The sequence below is a fragment of the Natator depressus genome, chromosome 15 (assembly GCF_965152275.1).
Source record: "Natator depressus isolate rNatDep1 chromosome 15, rNatDep2.hap1, whole genome shotgun sequence".
Taxonomy (NCBI): Eukaryota; Metazoa; Chordata; order Testudines; family Cheloniidae; genus Natator; species Natator depressus.
Genome location: NC_134248.1, coordinates 32,532,040 through 32,555,712, shown reverse-complemented (window position 1 = coordinate 32,555,712; position 23,673 = coordinate 32,532,040). Strand labels below are relative to the sequence as shown.

The 23,673-nt window shown below is 42.4% G+C and overlaps 1 protein-coding gene and 1 pseudogene across 3 annotated transcripts; one reads left to right on the top strand and one right to left on the bottom strand.

The window, feature by feature from the left end:
* The window catches only part of LOC141999479 (solute carrier family 2, facilitated glucose transporter member 11-like), a 29,583-nt pseudogene extending 19,813 nt beyond the window's left edge, over positions 1-9,770 (top strand).
* A 2,677-nt stretch (positions 9,771-12,447) lies between these two features.
* HSCB (HscB mitochondrial iron-sulfur cluster cochaperone) lies at positions 12,448-23,617 on the bottom strand. Of its 3 annotated transcripts, none has more exons than XM_074972959.1 (6): positions 23,348-23,617; positions 23,012-23,108; positions 21,055-21,144; positions 20,092-20,236; positions 16,595-16,642; positions 12,448-12,907 (listed from the first exon to the last, which is right to left on the bottom strand). In XM_074972959.1, exons 1-6 carry the CDS (start codon positions 23,572-23,574, stop codon positions 12,891-12,893), a joined length of 624 nt encoding a protein of 207 aa, XP_074829060.1. In that variant the 5' UTR covers positions 23,575-23,617; the 3' UTR covers positions 12,448-12,890. The 3 variants fall into 3 exon arrangements, with proteins under 3 accessions (XP_074829060.1, XP_074829061.1, XP_074829059.1); XM_074972958.1 differs by having other exon boundaries at positions 12,479-12,894; positions 23,348-23,614; XM_074972960.1 differs by lacking the exon at positions 21,055-21,144 and having other exon boundaries at positions 12,468-12,894; positions 23,348-23,614.
* Positions 23,618-23,673: the final 56 nt, after the last annotated feature.

Sequence of the window (23,673 nt, the reverse complement as noted above, 5' to 3'; positions counted from 1 at the left end):
CCTTTTGTTCCTGTTCTGGGATCAAATGAAGACCTTTGGATTTGAGAATATGCTCTGTGGAGAAAGTCTGGGATATACACCTGAACACACTTAAAACTGCCTTCACTAAACAAAGACACTCCACCAAAGAAGTAGATCACATTATGGAACAGGCCACCTGAATATCCCGAGAGAACCTGCTTCAATATAGAAATAAAACCCCCTCTGACCACACACCCCAGTAGTCACCTATCACCTCTCGCTGGAACCCATACAGGGAATTGTCAAACAACTACGACCCATACTTGATGGGGACCTCATCATGAAAGAAGCCTTTCCTGAACCCCCATTTCTGGCCTTCAAACAAGCCCCCAACCTCTCCAGCTCAACATCAATAACAACTGTGTGGGTGAAACCAGACAAGCACTACATTCTCAAAAGAGCTCACACAGGAAAATGTCTCTGTCTCTTTACTTTAGTCCATTAAACATATTCCATTGGCACAACATAACAATTGGCATAACAAGAGATGTGATGTACTCAGTACTTCCCTTTCAGCTATTTAGAACCCCCCCCCTTTTTTTTTCATTCACAGATTGATGTGGGAGCCTAATGTTTCTATTAGGAAAACACTTTAAAATATGGGTTATGCTCCTTGTGTAAATAGTTCATTTAAGTCTCTCTCCATCTCCCCCACAAAAAAAAAAAAAAAAAAATTCAAAAAGAAAAATGGACACCAACCTCCACCAAACAGGCCCCCCCGCCAAAATAAAGTAATGGCTTGTCTCCCCGCTTCCCTTGAAAATCACAGTTTCTGCGCAGATCCCTGCAAAGGTCAGCTCACAGAGGAGAGTAGATGGATTTTCAGAGTCTAAGGTCGTTTTGGAGGTATGGTGAGGCATACGGAGATATCGTGTCATTTTTTCTTATTAGCTTTGAAGCGTTTTCATGGGCCCTTGCACTACCATGAGGAGATGGAAGATATAGAGAGAGAACGTTTTGCCTTAAACGGGGAGAAACCCAAGAAACCGTGGCAACTATTTGGTGATCGCAGTGTAAAGTGGCAGCTCATTACGGTGATTGTGATGACTATGGGCCAGCAGCTCAGTGGGATAAATGCTGTAAGTGAATTCCTCACTATTCAGAAGCCAAACAATTTGTTTTAAAGTTTTGCCTGTCTAATTTCCATCTGGCTTTGATCTTCGTTAAAAACAGGGAACTCTGATATAGGAGCTATGGAGAGCACGGGGTATAGGAGAAGAGAGAGGATCTTTATTTTACTGATGGTGATAGGGAAAAGCCTGATTCAACTGAAAATAGCAGGAAATATTAATGCCAAATTTGGATGATAGAGTGGAAGTTTGTTTTGCTTTGTTTTTTAACTCTCTCTACCCAAAGCCAGCATAATACGTAGGTTTCCTGGAGCAAGAGCCCTACTACTGCTTGTCTTTATGTCTTTGGCATTTGACAAAATGATTAAAGCTCCATCATCCCCTCTCATGTTGCATAAACAGCAAAACTTAAGTTACTACATCTTGCTTCACTTCTCATGACTGAACCTTTCCTGTTTCTTTTTTCCCTTGGACAAATTACTTTTGGGTTTGGTTTTATGTTTTTGTTTTTTTTAAAGTTGAGGTTTACTTCTAGTGCTAGGTTAACACAGTAAGGGGAACCCATTTGCCTCTTGAAGCAGGGTTGGAGTTCAGATTCCAGAATAAGCAGGGCTCCCACTAGGTCTCCGAACTAATGTGCCTTAGCCCTGGTCTCGCTCCAACTCTGTGTGGAAGTGCAGGCTGCACACTTTATGTGATCTTTCACACACACTAGAATGTATCATAGCTCAGGCAAACTCTTTCTTATATTGTTCACAAGATAATGTTCAGACTATCAGATTTGTTTTTGTTAACAGTAAATTTACCTAGAGATTGAATTATAGATTTCCCTTTTTGTTTTCATGGTTTTAGTAAGTTATAGGATGCAATTTACTCAAAGGCTGCTTAGCGTATGAGCCTAATTCTTCCTCTTACTGATGATTTCACTGCTCAAGCACATTGGCACAGCTCTGTTGATATTTTCTTGTAGATTTACTTCTATGCAAGTTACATTTTTAAACAAGCTGGGATCCCTGCAGAAAAAATTCCATATGTTACTCTGGGCACGGGAGCTTGTGAATGCCTTACAGCCCTCACTTGCGTAAGTGATAAATTCTACTTCTACCATACCTGTTTTTATTATAGAAAAAGAGAGATGTGGGAATGTGGCATCACTGTTAACTGAGAAAGTGATATTCTGTCCACAGGGTTTGCTGATTGACTACATGGGAAGAAGACTGCTCATCATTGGAGGATACACCCTGATGAGCTTTTGGTGCATAGTGTTAACGTTCTCCCTGACGTATCAGGTATTAAGAAGCGCTCATGTGGACCATGAAATGCAATACTGTTTGTTTGAAAATTTGTGAGATTATAGAGCAGCAGAGCTTTTAACGTTGGAGAACATCCTCTCTTGGCAGTCAGAGAAGGAGCAAGAGTTGCACAGTTTAAACAACAATGTAGGTCATGACCAAACTTTTAAAAAAAATTGTTGTGTCTCAGCTTGAGCACTGAAAAATCGCTAAAGGTACCCGATTTTCAGAAAGAGCTCTGTTCCTCCTCTTTGAAGATCAGACCTTTCTTAGGTGTTTCAGATTGGGCACTCAAAAACCGAGGAATGCAAAATCACTAGTCACTTTTGAAATATTGGCCAAAAGCTCATGGGGTCCTGACATCTTTTTACTCTATAGCAGTCCTTCAGAAAACATTCAATTTACAGCTGTGAAGTTGCTATTTCATACAGATTATCCTTGTTCTGACTTACACTGATTAACAGCCAATAACCTCTGATTGCACTGACTGCAGGATTCCCAAGAGTTCTGAATTTGTTTCTGGCACCTGATAGCGTATTTGCAAATAATATCACAATGCTATCATGCAAGATTTGGTCCTGAGTCTAAATTCTGGAGCTCTGTGTCTAATGCTGGTAGGATTAAATAATGACAAAATATACTTTCTAACTTTAAATTAATAATAATCCCCAGATAAAATACTATCTAAAGAAAAACTTAAGTTTGAGAGTCCATTTCAGTCACTTAACTGTAAATGTCCTGTACAAATATTGTAGTTATAGAAAGAAATACTAAAAAGCCAACCAAATCAGATTTATGTTTAAATTTACAAGAAACTAAGACACTTGTAAGTATGGAAGTTCACAGCTAAGGTACTTATACTGCCTTAATTCTGCCCCTGTAAAGATAGCCTCCAATCTTCCCTTTCTTGCTAGTGTTCTATCAAAAATACATGCAACACAAAATTGGTTTTATACAGCTAAATTCATTCATATGTCTCTGATAAGTGTGCTGCTTCACTATGACACTAACCTTTGTGTTTTTAATGTAAATAAATGTTATTTCATTATTCGGGCCTAGAAAGTTTGTACACATTACTTATTTAATGACACTTAGATAATAGACTGGCCCATGGGATTACAGGGCTCCACTGTGGGAGGCTAAACAGTGATGAAACTATATTAAAGTTAAACTAGTAATAATACAAAAAGAACAGGCGTACTCGTGGCACCTTAGAGACTAACAAATTTATTAGAGCATAAGTTTTCATAGGCTACAGCCCACTTCATCGGATACATAGAATGGAACATATAGTAAATATATATTATATACATACACACACACACAGATCAGTTGGAAGTTGCCATACAAACTGTAAGAGGCTAATTAGTTAAGATGAGCTATTATCAGCAGGAGAAAAAAAACTTTTGTAGTGATAATCAAGATGGCCCATTTAGAAAGTTGACAAGAAGGTGTGACGATACTTAACATGGGGAAATAGATTCAATATGTGTAATGACCCAGACACTCCCAGTCTCTATTCAAACCCAAGTTAATGGTATCTAGTTTGCATATTAATTCAAGCTCAGCAGTTTCTCCTTGGAGTCTGTTTTTGAAGCTTTTCTGTTGCAAAATTGCCACCTTTAAATCTGTTACTGAGTGGCCAGAGAGGCTGAAGTGTTCTCCTACCAGTTTTTGAATGTTATGATTCCTGATGTCAGATTTGTGTCCCTTTATTCTTTTGCGTAGAGACTGTCCAGTTTGGCCAATGTACATGAAAGCTTATCCTCTAATAAATTTGTTAGTCTCTAAGGTGCTACAAGTACTCCTGTTCTTTTTGTGGATACAGACTAACACGGCTGCTACTCTGAAACCTAGTAATAATACAGAATTTTACTTTGATTTTACAGACTTAAAGGAAAGTTTTGCATCTACTAATTATAAATATTACTAACAATGGGGACTCAAGCACTACTAAGTATTTGTGAAATTGATTGACTAGTGTATTTTATTGCTTTAAAAGCAATAACAAGAAGAAATTGGCTATTACTAGCAATTAATGGTTGATAGTGACTAAATGGAATTTGATCAGTTTACAACAAAATATGGCAAGCTGTGGGATTTGAAACATTTTTTTCATTTATACACTGTAGTATACTAAGAAGCAGGGATTAATTTAAATACACATGACTTTCTCATTCTTCGAAGACACTTGTTTGATTTATTGAAAGCTAATTATTATCTGAGTCAGTAACCAATTTTGTGTTATTTATTCAGAAAGTCATTTATGGGTTCAAAGGCTAAACACTTGACTTTAAGCCAAATGTTAAGACATGATGACTGAAATCTGAACTAAATACTTTTCATGCTCTTTTTTCAGGAGCTGTACCCCTGGGTGCCTTATTTGAGCATGGCATCTATATTTGCTTTCATCCTGAGCTTTGGGTTAGGTCCAGGTATTGCACATTCGTGAACTTTTGTTTATAAAATTGCCTAAAATGTCTCTCTAAAATAGTGCCAATATTGTCTGTAGTGTAAGCAAGACAGCTAATACTTCCCATAGGGATGCTGATGCTCCGGCTAAGACAACCCAAATGCACAGAATGGCATAGGATGATATGACCAATACAGTGCATTCCTTCACTGTATGCTCTCTTCAAGGCCATGAAGTGGCCTTCATTCTGGTATCTTTGATGCACCCAAACCACATAGGAAGCAAATATGCAGTACTGTGGAAAGGGATCAGAAAGTCATAGAGGATCACAAGCTACATATGAGTCAACAGTGTAACACTTGAAAAAACAAAAACTAAAAAGAAAATATCATTCTGGGATATAGCAGCAGGCATGTTGTAAGCAAGACACGAGAAGTAATTCTTATGCTCTATTCCACACTGATTAGGCCTCAACTGCAGTAGCGTATCCAGTTCTGAATGCCCCATTTCAAGAAAGACGTGGCTAAATTGGAGAAAGTCCAGAGAAGAGCAACAAAAATGATTGAAGGTCTAGAAAACATGACCTATGAGGGAAGATTAAAAAATTGGATTTGTTTAGTCTGGTGAAGAAAAGACTGAGGGGGACATGATAACAGTTTTCAAGTACATAAAAAGTTATTACAAGGAGAAGGGAGAAAATTTGTTTTTGTTGTCCTCGCCTCAGAGGTTAAGAAGCAATGGGCTTAAATTGCAGCAAGGGAGGTTTAGGTTGGATATTAGGAAAAAATTCCTAACTGTCAGGGTAGTTAAGCACTGGAATAAATGGCCTAGGGAGGTTGTAGAATCTACATCACTGGAGATTTTTAAGAGCAGGTTAGACAAACACCTGTCAGGGATGGTCTAGATAATACTTAGCCCTGCCTTGAGTGCAGGGGTCTGGACTAGATGACCTCTCAAAGTCCCCTCCAGTCTTATCATTCTATGAGGCTTGTTGTCATTGTACTTTTAATGGGCCCTTACTCACGCTAAGTTGTACCTTACTCCCTGAGCAGTTCCATTGAAATCAATAAGACTACTTCTGTAAAAGGGTACACCTTACTCTGAATAGGGGTTATCAGAATCTGGACCAAAAAAAGTGTCCAAAAATAAAATTAAAAAAAAAATATTTGGTTAACAAAAAGGATTTATATATAGACCTATCTATATCTTTTACATCCAGGTCAGCTAATGGCACATTCAAAAGCAACTATTTTCTTTTGTTTTTGCTTGAAGCTTTCCCTGAAAATGCACACTTACCCATAGAATCTGTTCTGTTTCTGAAATTGATCCCCAGGTGGTATAACAAATACATTGACTGCTGAATTATTTACCCAGTCTTCACGTCCTGCTGCTTACATGATAGGAGGATCTGTTAGTTGGCTGAGTTTCTTCACAATAGGAATGCTCTTCCCCTTTATAGTGGTACGTATCCATTACATATACTATCTTCTCTCAGTTGCCTCATGTTCACTTGACTTCTTGCAGAGAAATTTTCCTAGACACAGAAATTGCGCTTCTTTATACAATAAAGAACTTAGTGCTTAGATTAAGATAAGTGAAAACTCTCCTTCAACAAAGGTATTATTAGAGTCAGTCACTCTTAGTAGGCAAGTTTATTTTAGATATCTACAAATAATACAAAAACACACAATAGAAGACAATAAAGTCAGACTGCATGTGGAGGACTAATCTCCAGGTTAGGTTTATGATGAGAAAAAATTGAAGTATAAAGAATTCTCACCAAGTTCAGAGATTCATAGGTCACATCCCCTGTCAGCATCTCTTGTTATTGCTTAGCTTGTTAGATCAGAAAGAGGTAGCCTCTGTAACAAATGGTTTACTTCTTATTTGAGGCCATACCACATTTGTCCAAACTCAGTTGAGGACAATCACTTACAATGAAAAATATCTTTGGTCAAGAGAGAGATTATTTTAGTGAAGACAATACATGTTGCCAAATTCCATTTCTAGTCTAATCATTTCAGTTACTCCACCTGCTCTTGCAAAGAAATTCAATATATAGAGACACTACTGAAAAGGGATACTGCCTACTGAACTGAGAAACTCTTTTGCGTACAACCCTAAAAAAATATCAAATAATTGACGTGTTCTCAGAATAAGTATTTACATGGGGTGGACTCTATGAAGTTACCTAGGTGCCTAAGTCTTGTTTATAGGAGGGAGTGATGGTGGTATCCACATTATAGCTTTTAGCCCACTGGTTAGAGTACTCACCTGGAATTTGGGAGAGCCAGGTTGAGTTCCCCCTTCTGTAGCAGTGGGGGAGGGAAGGTCTTTCACACCACCTCTAAGGAGAGTATGCTAACCATTGAGCTACCAGAAAGTCTGATGGGGGGTGGGTGGGTCCTCAGACACTTCTGTTGAAGCTGCTCCACTGTGGATAAATAAGGAGTCATTGCAGCAGGGGGACATGACATAGGGCCTCCTACCTCCTAGGTGGGTGCCTGAACCCACTGGACTAGAGAGTCATTCTTTCACATTCTCGCCCAGTCACTGTTTCATTATTTAATCCACAGTGGAACAGTTTCAACAGAAGGGACCAAGAGACCCTTACCTCAAAATATCCTGGTTTCAGAGTAGCAGCCGTGTTAGTCTGTATCCGCAAAAAGAAAAGGAGTACTTGTGGCACCTTAGAGGCTAACAAATTTATTTGAGCACAAACTTTCGTGAGCTACAGCTCACTTCATCGGACGCATGCCTTTTTCAAAATATCCTGTAGCTCAGGGTATGTCTGCACTACGGAATAAGGTCGAATTTATAGAAGTCGGTTTTTTAGAAATCGGTTTTATATATTCAAGTGTGTGTGTCCCCACAGAAAATGCTCTAAGTGCATTAAGTGCATTAACTCGGCGGAGTGCTTCCACAGTACCGAGGCTAGCGTCGACTTCCAGAGCATTGCACTGTGGGTAGCTATCCCACAGTTCCCACAGTCTCCGCTGCCCATTGGAATTCTGGGTTGAGATCCCAATGCCTGATGGAGCTAAAACATTGTCGCGGGTGGTTCTGGGTACATATTGTCAGGCCCCCCTTCCCTCCCTCCCTCCGTGAAAGCAAGGGCAGACAATCGTTTCGCGCCTTTTTTCCTGAGTTACCTGTGCAGACGCCATACCACGGCAAGCATGGAGCCCGCTCAGGTAACCGTCACAGTATGTCTCCTGGGTGCTGGCAGACGCGGTACTGCATTGCTACACAGTAGCAGCAACCCATTGCCTTCTGGCAGCAGACGGTGCAGTATGACTGGTAGCCGTCCTCGTCATGTCCGAGGTGCTCCTGGCCGCGTCGGCTGGGAGCGCCTGGGCAGACATGGGCGCAGGGACTAAATTTGGAGTGACTTTACCAGGTCATTCTCTTTAGTCCTGCAGTCAGTCCTATTGAACCGTCTTATGGTGAGCAGGCAGGCAATACGGATTGCTAGCAGTCGTATTGTACCATCTTCTGCCGGGCAGGCAAGAGATGACGATGGCTAGCAGTCGTACTGTACCATCTTCTGCCGAGCAGCCATGAGATGTGGATGGCATGCAGTCCTTCTGCACCGTCTGCTGCCAGCCAAAGATGTCAAAGATAGATGGAGTGGATCAAAACAAGAAATAGACCAGATTTGTTTTGTACTCATTTGCAAACCCTCCCCCCTACCCCCCGTCTAGGGGACTCATTCCTCTAGGTCACACTGCAGTCACTCACAGAGAATGTGCAGCGAGGTAAATCTAGCCATGTATCAATCAGAGGCCAGGCTAACCTCCTTGTTCCAATAAGAACAATAACTTAGGTGCACCATTTCTTATTGGAACCCTCCGTGAAGTCCTGCCTGAAATAGTCCTTGATGTAAAGCCACCCCCCTATGTTGATTTTAGCTCCCTGAAGCCAACCCTGTAAGCCGTGTTGTCAGTCGCCCCTCCCTGCGTCAGAGCAACGGTAAACAATCGTACATCTGAGTTGAGAGTGCTGTCCAGAGTGGTCAAAATGGAGCACTCTGGGATAGCTCCCGGAGGCCAATACCATCGAATTGTGTCCACAGTACCCCAAATTCGACCCGGCAAGGCCGATTTAAGCGCTAATCCACTTGTCAGGGGTGGAGTAAGGAAATCGATTTTAAGAGCCCTTTAAGTCGAAATAAAGGGCTTCATCGTGTGGACGGGTGCAGGTTTACATCGATTTAATGCTGCTAAATTCGACCTAAAGTCCTAGTGTAGACCAGGGCTCAGTGGTTAGTGCACTCTCCTGAAATGTAGGAAACCCCTGTTCAAATCCTCTCTTCCCCCATCAAGGGAAGGGTAAGTTGAATCTAAGTTCTCCCCCATCCCAGCTAAGTTCTCTAACCAGTGCGCTAAATGTTATAACATGGGCACCACTTCCTACTCCTCATTTTGTGGGGAGCAAGGCAGGCACCCAATTCATTCCCTATGTAACTATGTAGGCTCTTAAGCCAGGAGAGGGGTTCCTGTTGTGGACTGCTAGTAGAGCTAAGCACCTCCCTGCAGATTTGAAGTGTTCTAAAAAAAAAAATCACCAACTCTACTATTGATCATTTCAGCTAATGATACAACAAAGAGATAGGGAACAGATGGAGCTTCAGTTTACCCTTTTACTTAAAACCTAGATTTGGCACGGTTAGTGACTGACAACAGAATCTGAGTTAGTATTTTCTAAACTTAACTAGGTATTATTTACTATGATTTTTTTATTAATCTCCAACATCCTGTATTTTGTTTTTAGAATGGACTGAAGCAGTATTGCTTTGTGGTGTTTTTACTGGAAAGCTTATTGGTTGCCAGTTTCCTCTTCTTTGTCATTCCTGAGACAAAAAACAAATCTTTTCTGGAAATCAAACAAGAATTTCAACACCTTAATTTCAGAGGAAGAATCAAAGAGAAGGAAGCAGAACTATAATGTGAAAGAAGGCAGCTCTGCAATTAATTTCAGAGTGCACTTCACATCTCATGGGTGTAAGGCAGCCACATTAATGGAAATTATACACATATGATCCCATATAGTATATAAAAATGTTAAGGACTGTATTCAAAGGCAGCTTGTTATATCATTAGGTGAAACTTATTTAAAAAGGTAGACTAATCTTGCTGGAATGTCAAAATACTGTATTTTATGTACACATACAGTACTGCCTATGAAAAAGACTCAATTCAATAAAAATGTTGAGACATTTGGCTAATGTACACATGCAGAAACAGTGCTGATTACCTGGTCTCATGGGAGTAGACTTCATTGGGGGATTGCTCCAAACATTCAATGTGAATCCATGGCATGCCTCATACTCTCACCATATCAGGTGTCAATATGAAGAATTTAGGAGACAGCGATGGGGTTGGAGCATCACTTCTTGAAATAAAATGTAGCTATTACTTTAATGTGATATTAGAATGCTGAACATTTAAGAATGGCCACATTGAATGCAAAACCTACTGCTAATTGAAATATCCTAGTTCAGCGGTTCTCAAACTTCATTACAGTATGACCCCCTTCTGAGAACAAAAATTACTACATGACTCCAGGAGGGGGGACCGAAGACTGAACCTGCCCAAGCCCCACCGTCCGGGGGGGGGGGGGGGCAAAGCTGAAGCTCAAGGGCTTCTGCCCTTGGACAGGGGACATGTAATTTTAGCCCTGGGCAGCGGGGCTTGGGCTTGAGACTTGCTGGAGCTCAGGGCCAACACCAGCCTTAGTGACCCCATTAAAATGGGGTCACGACCCACTTTGGGGTCGCACTGCAATTTGAGAACCCCTGTTCTAGTTACTACATAAAAACACTCCTCCTCCTGCCATCAAGACTAATTCCTCTGAAAGGCCTCAGCCTACCTGAGGCTTCTCCTACACAATCCTATTTCTGTGACAGCACAAAATGGACACAAGCAATGAATCCCACTGGAATGAAAGCAGTAGGTAAGAAACTATATATATGATTCATGATAAAATGTATTACAAGGACCGAATGGCACTGGGGATCAGGATATAACTGGCCTCCCTGAAATTAGTGGTTGAAATCCAGCCTCTATTAGAAAAAAAAAAAAAAATCAGAAACTACCATAACAGTTATTTGGTGACCTGTGTGAAAATAATTTGAGTCTCCCTGAGTCTGGCTCCTGGTAGATGAAAATACCTGGTCACAAAAAGACAATAAATGGTATCTACAGCAGAGATGCCTAAATTCAACTTGTGATAGAAACTGAACACTTCTCTCATTCCCTAGAGATGGGTCATTCCAAGACAGGACTGGGGAACACTGATACCACAGGAAGACCATGTATAGCAGGGGTAGTTAATTATTTTTATCAAGATCCAAATTTCTTGGTCAAGGTCCAGACTCCAGGAAAGAAAATAATAACAATAATAAAAAGATTTTGGGGTCCATTCAAAAGCATCTGGTGGTCCAGATTTGGCCCGCAGTCTGCCTATTGACTACCCCGATGTATAGCTTCAATTGTCAATACTGTACCTGTAGTGTGGAAGAGTCCTCTGTTTAATCACCAGGGCTGTCCAGCCAGCACTTTGAATCAAAAGTGAACTGACATTTTAAATTTCCCTTAAAACTGAAACACCAAAGGTCTTAATTTATTACAGCATTTACATTCCCCTTTGATTGTTGTGTTTCCTCACCTTATAAGGATCTATTACAGAAGCTGTAACTTATGTGCTCTCTGGTGGTTTCCGACTGATGCTACCACTGGTGCAGTTCCACAAGTGATATAATAGCAGGAGCACTGCTGTAGAGATGTCAGCATTTTAACCATTCTTGTCTAGATCTACTCAGAACATGCTTAGATGACATGATGATTAAAACAGCATAGGCAGCGGGGTTCTTCTCTACATAGACCTAAAGAGTAAAATCAATGGGAAGTTTTAGGGAAAAGCTAACAGACAAAGCCACTGTGTTCTTACTGCTTGTCATGAAGTTATTCTAATAATTTAATCATTTGTTTTTACAATATACAGATAAATTAATTTCTACTCTAGATATCTCCTGCTGCACTGTCATGAACTCATCTCTTGTGTGAAATAAGGTCCTATCTGGTTTAGATTCTCAAAAAAAGGCTAAATATCTCTCTCCCTGTTTGTTCAGTGCACAGCTAGAGCTGGCCAAGAATTTAGTTTAAGCATTACAAGGCAACATACAAAGTACACTCAAGTCTCCAGTTTTGCTTACTCCTTTCAACTGCCTCACCAACACACAGTGATGTGAAAGGAAATAAGGGCAGCTTTGAGCAGGAGAGTTTGATAAGGTTCTTCTTGCTAGGTTCATGCAAAAGTAAGATATTAAACATATCCTGATCAAAGTGATAGTAAACAAGGTAAGAGCGACTATCACACTGGTTGAAGGAGGCAAATGCGTTCCCACCCTGAATAATCTCTGCCCTCAGTACAACTGAGAAAGTTGTTACCATCTGTCTCCAGGTCCTGCAAGAAACTCTCCAGTGAGCAATGTTTGCTAAAACTTTTCCTATAAACAAGCACCATTTTCCCCATGGCTGTAAGCGTTTGGTAAGGAGTCAGGAAAATCCACCAAAGTGGGCATTCAGGCCTTACTTAGGCAACACTTTTTGATGTCAGTGCAGCATCGGGCCCTGACTAAATCCCAATAGCAACAGTGATCTGCATACTCATTTATTGTCCACTAGGGATAGGTAGCTATACACTTTGGGATACAGAATATATAAGTATTGACAGTAAGGAGCGTGGCCACAAAGGTAGCAGTTGGAATTCAGGAGTACAGGATCATTATTGCCGGCAACATTCCACTTCCAAGACTGCAAACTAATGTCATTGGGTGGTATATGGATGTCTTTTACACAGCTCTTCTGTTTCCGTAGGTAAGTAAGGACTGAAAAAATCAAGAGGCACACAATGGTTGTGCTGCTTTTAGTTCCTGAATCAGAAACTACAAATCACTACTTTAATCAAAAGTGAATTGGGTCTTAATGGCAAAGAATGTGATATCAGGAAGGATTCTTCTTGCTCTTCACCTTGTCCTCCAAGTTTTCAAAATATTTCATTTTGGCTAGAAGTTTCTTGGCTTCTTGAAGATCATCTGAAATAAAGAACTGAAGTTTATATTAGAATGGAGTCTGTTTCATCTTAGAAATTTAATTTAAAACATTTTGTTGTTGTAAAATGGCCATCTCAATAACAGAACTAAACGTGAATTTAAAAAACTCAAATACCACGAATACCACAGTAAAGCTTATGTTGTAACAGTGGAGGCCTCAGTCAGGATCGGGCGCCCCTTGCAATAGGCACTCTATAAAACAAATATAAGAAATGGGCTTGCCCCAAAAGCTTACAATCTAAAAAGACAAGGTGTACAAAGAATGGGGAAAAGACATGCAACAACAGTGCCCTCCAATTACTTCTCTGAGAAGCACCAACAAAAAAAACCCCAGTGGACCATTAGGCATCAAACTGTAAGACTGGCATCAGAGACGTGCTTGGACTATTTCCATTACAACTATATGACACAGACATAACAGGAGTAAGACCCAGGAGCCTAGCTAGGAACCACTGCTACAACAAAGACTGGCTCCATCCCACCACCACTGCCAGAAGGGCTCTGCCTGTAAAAGGAGCTCTTTCAGACAGCACTGGAGCATGCCTTCAGGCTCTGTATTTCTTTTTAAGTGGTGTTAATATTAAATCCTTCAACATAAAGGATCCACTAATATGTTGTAGTTAAAGCAATTTCATCCAAGATATGAGGCCAGCAGGGCAGGTAATCATTACAGTAGGAAACCCTTAGTAAGGTACCTATGTTTGTGGGAGGGAGGCTGGTTATGGGGGATTGTGGAATTAGAAATATGGGCAGCCTCTAAGAGACCAAGAAAGATTGTAATGTTGAAGGAATCTTAAAATTGAGACAGGGTAGATGAAAGGGTTTGTACCCTGGGGTGAGTGAGGGCCCTGAGATAAGGAGGATCTTAAATTCCTCTTTCCACTGATTCCATGGCAGTGAGACTGGCAGAGTAGGGATCCAGAGACCACAGGAGTAGATGACTGAGTTCTGGCACAGCTTTTACCAGTTAGATGTTTGGTATATCATGAAGCAAGGACGGTCAGTAGGGAGAAAGCGTGGCAGTGCTGATTGCATCCCACCTGAACTATAGGAAGTCTTCACTAAACTGGATCTGACAGAGTAAGTGTCAATTTAGCATGCAAGCCCCAGATGGGATTAAGGTGGGACTGATTTTAGTGTACCAGTGGATCTGCTGCACTGTCAAGTCCCTTTGTAAGGGGACTACATGCCTCAGCCTGGTGGCAATGGAAATACAGGGAAGGATTCAAATCACGGAGAGCAATCTTCATGTGGATGATGAATCTTCTGAGGTGGTCAGGAGATCCTGGACATCATGAAAGCCATGGGCCTATCAAAGGTAGTTACTGGATCAACTCTCAGAAGTGGCCACTCTTTGGACCTGTTTTTTGGATTGGGACTGCAAGTTATGCAATTGAATCTTAAACTAGCATCACGGACCAATAGTTACTGCCTATGGTTTGAGGTTGGGGCTCATTTCTCCTGTCAGGGTGAGAGACCTCTTTGAATGGTCTGCCTTGACTGATTAATGGAACTAGAAGGGTTCCAGAGAGTCTTGTTCCATTGTTAGGCCACAATTGTGATGATTAGGGAAGATAATACTTCTAGGTGCCCTCTTTGCTAGTTTCATTCTCACAGTTACCCTGATTTACTGAGGACCTGAAACAAATTAAGCAAGAGGAAGACAGCTAGAGTGCCAGTGGTGGAAATCTCATGCAGAGGCTCAGCAGCTGTTTCATGAAGGTTTGGGAAGTAAAGAAAGAGTTATTTTCTTCTACCAAAGCATCTGCAAAATCTTGGACAGCAGGTTTATTCTAGGTTATAGACAGTCTGTTAAATCAGGACAGTCTGAATTCAGTGGCTGGTCTGACTCCCTCCTGTTGAGGAAATTTGTTGTTTTACAGACCAAATTGATCAGATTACGGATGGGGTGTCTGATTTCCTGGTGACAGAACAAGGGCCTCATCTTGGCTGGTAGTTTCAGGCAGTAGTTTCAGGCAGTGATTCTCACTGAGGTACTGAAGATGGTGAGAGATTTTTCTTGCAGGCAGTGTTTTGGCTCCACATACTTCCTGGCAGGTGACGTGAGGCAAACCTGCAGCCAAACCAGAGCTACTCACTCAGCTGTCCCTCCCACAGAGCTGCATTGAGTCATCACTCAGGCATGTGGCAACATTGCAGTGAATTACCTTTCCCACAGAACCTGCAGTTACTCAGCCATCCCTGAGCAGAGCCTGGGTCAGCTGACCCCCAGGCTCACGTATTTCTCCATCCCCCCCCAGAGCTGCAAATCACTCTGTGCAACAGCATTACCCAGTTAGGAACACTGCTACTGCTTCACAGTGTATCAGACTCTCTAGACTCCCACCCTGCTCCTGACCACTTCTTACCCTGTCTCCTGGCCCCCTCCTACCTGATTCTGAACCAACTGGCTTTGACCTCTGTCATATACCTGGACTCCAGCTACAGACCTGTTTGACTTATCTATAGACACTGATTCCTGTTCTGACCCTGGCTGTCCCCAGATCTCAGTTCCAGCACGACCCTTGGCCCAGTGCCAACCCTACGTCCAGCTTTGTCGTCTGCTCTAAGCAGTAGGCCTGACTACCGGGAAGCAGCGCCTGACAGGTGGAGACCAGTGGGGAAATAGTGGGTCCTTTGTTTGCCTCTCTGTGAGGGCAGGGCGCATCCTGCTTAAAAGGAAGCATTAGTGCACACTGCTCAAAAAGTCATCAAGTGACACTGACAATCTAGTTAAATTATTGACCTGTATCCCATGTTGGGTAAGATTATGGAGAAGGCTGTGGTGAGACATGGCTCACACGATCTAGAATGCTTTTGATCTCTTCAACACTTTGCCAAGGCCAGGTCTGTACTCGCATTGCAGAGACTGCAGTGGTTGATTATCTTCTCCAGGAGATGAACGAACATCAGATGTTCATGCTGGTGGTATTCGATCTGTCAGCTGCCTATGATACCATTAATCATAAGATGTCTCACCAGCAGACCCTAGCAGGAGTGGAGAAGGCTGCTCTTCAGTGGCTTTGTTCTTTTTTCTTGGAAAGATCTCACTGTGTAGTTGGCAATTGCTTCTCTTCCCGAAGTGCTGTTAATTGTGGGGTCCCAAAGGGTACCATTTTGTCACCCTGCCTGCATTCAAGACACATATGGGGCTGTTAGGAGAGTTAGCCAGGAGGCATGGGATGCAGCATTGTCAGTATTCTCTCATTTGACTCAGAGAATGTAGTTCACTGCCACAGCCAGTGTCTAACATTGGGGTATGGATGAGAGTAAGATGGCCGAGACTTAACCCAGACAATAAAGACATGCCAACTGTGAGTTGAAGGAAAAGAGCTGGTGATGACAGTGGAGGTAATTTCAGTCCTTTTCACGGAAGGTGTACAACTGCCATTAGGGTTTCATCTCACGTGGAGCTACATCATAAAACTATTCAGAGACAAGCTGGTGCAAAACACAGCAGCCTGCTCACTGAGCAGGTCATCTTGCTAGAAGCTTGATACCAGTACTCTGGGATCTGTACTGGCTTGCCCATCAGTTTCTGGAAGTTTTTTATTTTTAAAGGCAGTGAATGATACTTTAATTCTTAGTTCACTAAATACTTTATACCAAAACATGCTGTTTTTAGCACTCATTACTCTGACATTATAGCAGTAAAAATTCAAGAAGTAACTGAGATCACTACCTCTTTCAAAAGCTTTGCTCACATCCTTGGTCAATTCTTCTCGTTTAACTGTAAAAACCAAAAAATACATAGTCTTATTCAAAGCTGTATATATGCTCACTGAGCACTTTCAATAACATTGCCTTATGACTTCATGCTGAGTCAATACAGAGACTAATGTCATCACGAACTTTAAGGGCTAGTAGCTTGGTTAAAAGTTCAGCTTACACTCTGAATTTTATTTTACCCTTTCACAATACTGACTATTGCTATTATTTCTTGCAGCCAGAATCATTAACTCTGCAGAATAAAAGTGTGAAAATACTTCACCATTGAACTGATGGTTGGCCACTACCTAGAACACATTAATGGACAAAGTAGGCAGGATGAGAAGACACTCTTACAGCACTCTCCCAAATACACGGTTACCATATTTTAAATTTTGTGGGTGAAAGCGTAAGGCTCTTCAAACCAAATACTTTGCTACATTTTCTCCTTATTAACATGCTCTACCATAAAGTGATTTAAAACCTTCTTTGAAACTGGTCACAGTGTCGTTATAGTATATATGTTCTCTTGTCATGGTGACTAGCATTAATATTTAGAGAAAAGTTTACTGAGTGACTCCGGCCCCTCTGAGCAGAGGACCTTTCACAGCTCCCTACTATGTTCCATATCATGCTATACTATCCTCTCCTTTGTTCAGTAGATGAGACTTGCTGTACTCAAACTCTACATCTTCATTTCATCAGATTGCACTGGTGTCCCCTGTTGAACAGTCTGAACTTCAGCTGTCCATCACCATGTAACCTTCCAATTTATTGACTATCCTTCTGAACCATCATCCACCTAGTACTTCTCCACAGTTGACAAGCCCTCAAACTTTCAGTGCTTGCTGGAGTTCAGTGAAAGTTTCTCTGTCACAGAGTGATAGATTGTCAAGCCAGAAAAGACTCCCAAGATTTTCCAGTTTGAGCTCTTGCATCACATAGCACTGCTCCCCACACCATTTTCCTAAATGTCTTCTCTAAGCTCTCCTTACATAGATATTAAGGTCAGAAGGGACCATTATGATCATCTAGTCTGACCTCCTGCACAATGCAGGCCACAGAATCTCACTCACCCACTCCTGCGATAAACCTCTCACCTATGTCTGAGCTTATTGAAGTCCTCAAATCATGGTTTAAAGACTTCAAGGAGCAGAGAATCCTCCAGCAAATGACCCGTGCCCCATGCTACAGAGGAAGGCGAAAAACCTCCAGGGCCTCTTCCAATCTGCCCTGGAGGAAAATTCCTTCCCGACCCCAAATATGGCAAATCAGCTGAACCCTGAGCATATGGGCAAGACTCACCAGCCAGATACCCCGTAAAGAATTCTCTGTAGCAACTCAGATCCCACCCCATCCAACATCCCATCACAGGCCATTGGGCCTATTTACCATGAATATTTAAAGATCAATTAATTGATCTTTGGGCTTCTGCGTTGCTCCACTATCTCTCTGGAGCCAAGAATTACTTCCCTTATCAGTCTTAACACTTTCTCAATCTCCACGCTGAATACTTCCTTCACACTAACCCATTACTCTTTATCCTGACAACTTCAAAACACTGAATAATATATTTCTCTTTATAGGCAACATGACCTCAAACATGTTTAAACCATTATTCAAAAGCTACATGCACATTTTCTTATTGCCAAACTAGTTAGAAGCTTGCTATATAGATTATAACAGGCACTAGATACATTTCCTGTTAGTAAGATTTTGTTAATGATATTGCACGTATGGAATTTTGCTGTAAAAAGAACAGAACAGAAAAAATATTTGCTTTGAAAAGGTAGCCTTTATAACAAGCTGTGGCCACACCTGCATCGGACTAGTAAAGCTGAACTAATAAAGTCCTTTTTATATTGCTTATAAAAAGGAACTCTATTTTTCAGGGGCACCTTGGCAAGCAGTGTAAGTTATCTAGTTTAAAGTTTGGGTGGAGAAAATGCAAGTGGTTTTGCAGCTCAATCTACCAGCACAAACTGGTGTCCAGACCCCCATGACAATCGCTAGTATACTATGTATACACATTCATCTGGGACAGGAGAACTGAGAGGTCAATTAAAAAAAGAGAAGTGGTAATGATATTTACGTTCTCTGTAGACAAACAGGAAAATTGCTTAATTAAAAAAAATTATCCACTAGTTAAGAGAAAATTGGCACAATGAAAGGACAAAAGAGAAATTGGAGATTAGGCACTAGACACTACGTTGGTCAAACCGATATACTGCTCCTCTTCCTTTTTTTAAAAAAAGAGGAACCCGAAAGGAGTCCTATTTCATAGATACCAGGGGAGCAGTCACACAATGCTGAATGCATATAAGCAGAATTCCTAAGGCAGATAAAGTATGAAGTCCACATACATGACAATAGAAACCTTCAGTGGAAATGAAGGTTGAGGGGGAAGGAACACACTTCTAAAAGCAAGCTTGAGTTGATTGTCTGTTTTGCTGGGTTTTAAACTTGTTTGATGCCCTCTTGTGTTTATAGCTTTTGCAGGCCTCAGTGGGTTTGCATACCATAGCTGAACATAGAAAGATAAATACTGATCAGGTAAGGGCACAAGTGAACAACTATAGTGGTAAGTGTTAGATTAAGAACACAGAGGTGTGTATATGTGCAGGGAATGCAAAATAGAAGGACAGAATGATAGAGGATCTAAAGCAATCAGAATAAAAACAAGGACATGGACTAAAGTTTGTCCTATTCAACATAATGATGAAAAACATAGGAAAATGTGGAAAAGCTATTTTCTTAACTTCCTCCTGTCACAGAGCTGGCCCTTTAAGGGACGTTATGGACCAGCCTACCTGGGATAGCCTACCTGTGATAGAGAGAATGAGCCAACTCAAACCCATCTGGAACCAACTAAATCCCTGGGTGACTGACTGGCCATTTATTAATAAGCTTGATAAAGGGTTCCTAGACACAGTATCTCCCAGGAGAGCTCTCTAGAACAAGGAGCCTGGATGGTGTGCTTCTAGAGACAGAAGCAGCAGGACAGAAGCCCAGGGGCTGCAGGTGGCTGGAAAAAAGTGGCTGCAGATAAGTGCTGCAGAAGATTAAGGCAGAGACTGAATTGGACCCAGAGAACCACGGGCCAAAGAAGGGCTGTGCACCCTTGGGCCCAAGTGGAGAGATCGCAGACTGGACTAAGAAATACAGTCCCCACGGGGGAGGGCTGTGCAAACCCTGCACTCAAAAGGAGATACTTATTTCAAGTATATTTAAATTTAATAAAGTAGAACCTTAACATGGCAATTATGCTTTAGACCCTTTTGAACTGTGTGGTGTTCTTCGGGGGCCCTGGGCAGGGAGCACTTACAGTGCCATGCTCAGGCAGCAGGAGGTGCTATGGGGCAGTCCTTCCCACATTACATCACCTTAATTAGAGAGACTAGCCTTCTGTCACATTATAGAAAATATAGCATTGTAACTTATTCCTGTACATTAGACAAGTCTAGACTTCACCTTCAATGAAACTTTCAATCTCTTCTATTTTAGCCTCATTATTAGGTTCTGCCAGTGTCTCATTGATTTCCATGATTTCCTTGAGGAACTCCACATCTATGTCACTGTCTGTCCCTTTTGCCAGTTCCACTCCATTCAGCTCCAGCTGGTGAAGAAGAAAACAATGGGCTCATAATATCTGCTGCTGCCAGGCCTGTATTTCAATCCCAACCACTTTCCAAAATATCAAGTCACTAAGAGTTTATCTACACGTGGAGTTCATCAGGAAAAACTCCCTGTGTAGACATGCTCCAAAATTAGCAGTTGGCTAATGCACAAAGGGGCACTGGGAGCAGTTAGGGGCAAGGCTTAAAGTAAGTATAGAAGGTACATCTTTGCTCAGAGATAAGTAATCTGTTGGATGGGTGACAGACTATTAGTTCATGTCTACCCTGCCACTTATGCTGGCAAAGTGTATGTGGCTCAGGGGTATAAAAAAACCCACCCCTCTGAGTGACATAAGTTTTGCCGGCATAAGTGGTAGCGTGCACAGCAATAGGTCAGTGGGAGAGCTTCTCCTGCCAATGTAGTTACTGCTGCTTGCTGGGGGTTGTTTAACATGTTGACAGGAGAGCTCTCTTCTGTCAGCTTAGAGCGGCTACACAAGAGATCTTACAGTGGCACAGCAGAATTGGTACAGCTATGCTGCTGTAAGGTCTCTAGTATAGACATAGCCTTAATGAGATTACAGTGATAAAAATAATAAAAGAAAAAAGTTATTCCATAGTAAAGATGCTAACTAGGTGGGACAGAGGAACTCTTTGGCCTTCAGTCTCAAATATTCCTGTTTCCTCTTGTGAAAGTATATGAATGGTAGAAAAACAGTAGAGGAGGTACACAGGATTCGGTTCTTTATACTGTAACAAACTACAGTCATCTCTCATGTTTATGGTGCGATTCTACGGTATATATTAGACACCTTACTAGGTACAATCCACGTCTCAAGGGACTTAGAAGGGTTTGGTAGGCTCTGTTAACCAAGGAAGAGTGTTGTTCAGAAAAGTCCCGCTCTTTCTGTCAACAGAAGATCCAGAAATATCTTTATTACACAGAATTACCATATTTACAATAAAAGCCATATCATGCCATTTAGTCAGCAGTAAAGAAATAAAATTACTATACAAACAGTACACTTCAGTGCAATCTTTAATTGCAATAAAATCTCTACCAAAACATTTAAGGAAGCCAAAAGAATTAAATGGTTATGGACCTAGATAAGCATGCTGCGTACATTAGAAATACCCAGTGAATACCAGCACTTTATTGGTTCAAAATCTGTTACCTCTGTGATCAAAGTTTAAATTTTTTCGTTATTTTTAAATGCAGGACATCAATTGCTTTTCTTCAGCTAGACTAGCAGTTCTCAACCAGGTGTCTGGGGCCCTCTGGAGGGCAGCGAGCAGGTTTTAGGGAGTCTACCAAGCAGGGCCAGCATTAGACTCACTGGGGCCCAGGGCAGAAAACAGAGGCATTAGACTCACGGGGGCCCCTGTGATGTGGGGCCCTAGGCAATTCCCTGCTTGCTACCCTCTAGCACTGGCCCTGGCTTTTATATGCAAAAAAGCAGTTGCTGTGGCACAGGTGGGCTGGTGTGTTTTTATAACATGTTGGGGTGGCCTCAGGAAAAAAAAAAAAATTGTTGAGAACCTCTGAGCTAGACTAACTTGTAATTCGACCTCTTAAATCTCACACTAAGCATGTCTGGGAATAGTCTGTCTTTGCAGAAGATGCTTCCAAACAACCAAACCAAAGTTTTCCAAAAAAGGGATCCAAACTCAAAAACTGTAACTTGGGACTCCTAGGGTATGTCTACGTAGTCCATGGCAGTGAGCTTCCCAGCCCTGGTTGACACTTGGATCAGCAGGGCTTGAACTGGTGTTTTAAAAATAGCTCTGGACAATGCTTTGAAGTTGTGGCTCAAGTGCTGAAGCTAGGGAGCGGCGTGGGCTTCAGAGCCTGAGCTCCAGAGCCTGAGCCACAACATGAAAGTGCTGTCTATACAGACATTTTTAGAGTGCTAACCCGAGTCTATAAACCCAAGCTGGGAGACTTGCTGCTGTGGGCTGTGTAAACATACTCCTGGAAGTATGTATTCTCACCACAGTTGAAAATCTGGCCCCTGGAATCTCAGAGGAGGTCAGACATCCAAAAAATGGAGAGAATCAATTAATGGAAGTGTTTTGAAAATTTGAAAACCTTAGGTTCTGGTGGCTGGGTGGACCCAAAAGAAACACCATGTCAGAGGAACAGGGGAAGACTACATAGCAACATTGATTAACAGTAATAAGTACACTTTATATCCTCCAAACATCACTGATATAAGCCTCAAGCACTGGGAAAGTGAGAGAATGGGTGCAGATAGCCTGGGGGTGTGAAGGGCTTCCTCCTCTTCCCCAAATTTTAGGGATTGTATTAATAAAGGAAATTGAGTTTGGAATAGAAGCTTGTTTATCTCACTTTATTAGAAGTGGACAAACTCAGTTAGGGACAAAAGTACTTTTTAAAGTGACATCAACAGCGACTTTTAAAAAAAACTCTAGTCCCTCCAAATAAAAAAGGTCTCTCTCTACCTCAAGTGAAAATCATTCCATTTCATAGGCAAAGAACTTGCAGTGCAAACTAGGAAGGTATATGAAGCTTCTGAGCAAGTCGGGGCAGTGATTAGAGAACCCTGGGCTCCACCTCCCACCCCTGTACTCAGTCCATGCAGATGCACAGATTTGGGAGCTGGTTCCCAAATAAATGCACTTGTTGAGCTGCCAATGAGTTGTCACCATGCCCCTTACTGGGTGACTTTCACTGGAAAAGGTGACAACCCTCCTACACCAAGGCCTGTGCCTGGAGGCCCAAGAGCAAGTCTTCATCACCCCAAACTCCTAACCTGGGGTCTCTGGCTGAAGTAATCAGGGTGCAGGGAGCGTTGCAAGCTCCGGAATCGCTGCTGCAGCTGCTGCACATTGATGTTGAATGAGCGATCGCTGGGGAGAGAGAAGAGGGAAAGCATGAGAGCGACAGCTAACCAACTACTGTCCCCAACCCCCGAACTCCCTCAAGCCCTAACCTCCCGCACCCCCAGCTGCGGGCTCCGAGGCCCTCCGCTGGTTCTCAGCCCCGCTCCGGCCTCCCAGCCCTTCCCCCACCCTCACGCTCCCCTCAAGCCCTAACCTCCGAGGCCCTCCCTGGTTCTCAGCCCCGCTCCGGCCTCCCACCCCCTCACCAGTCCATCAGGCGGAAGAGGTCAGGCTGGGACTCCGGCGGCTGCAGGGCCTGGCAGGCCGGACAGAAGCGAGGCAGCCCCCCGGGAGCGGGGAGAGCGATACCGCAACTCCAGCAGCGTGCGGCGGGGAGCGAGCCGGCCTCCGCACTACGCGGCCGAGAAGAGGCGGCTGGAGCCCGAGAACCCCACAGCGCCCTGCAAAGCTGACCCCTCCACACAACCCACATCGGGCCGGAACTACAACTCCCAGCAGCCCCCGCGAGACCAACTAAGCCGGATTGGCTGAGTTTATAAGAAGATTCGCGCGGGGCGCATGCGCAGTGAGC

Coding starts and splice junctions, on each gene's coding strand:
- HSCB (XM_074972958.1), bottom strand. CDS start 23,574: ATGTGGGTTGTGTGGAGGGGTCAGCTTTGCAGGGCGCTGTGGGGTTCT. Junction 16,643..20,091: donor GATTGAAAGTTTCATTGAAG/GTGAAGTCTAGA, acceptor TGGTTTTTACAG/TTAAACGAGAAGAATTGACC. Junction 12,895..16,594: donor GAGCAAAGCTTTTGAAAGAG/GTAGTGATCTCA, acceptor TCTTTATTTCAG/ATGATCTTCAAGAAGCCAAG.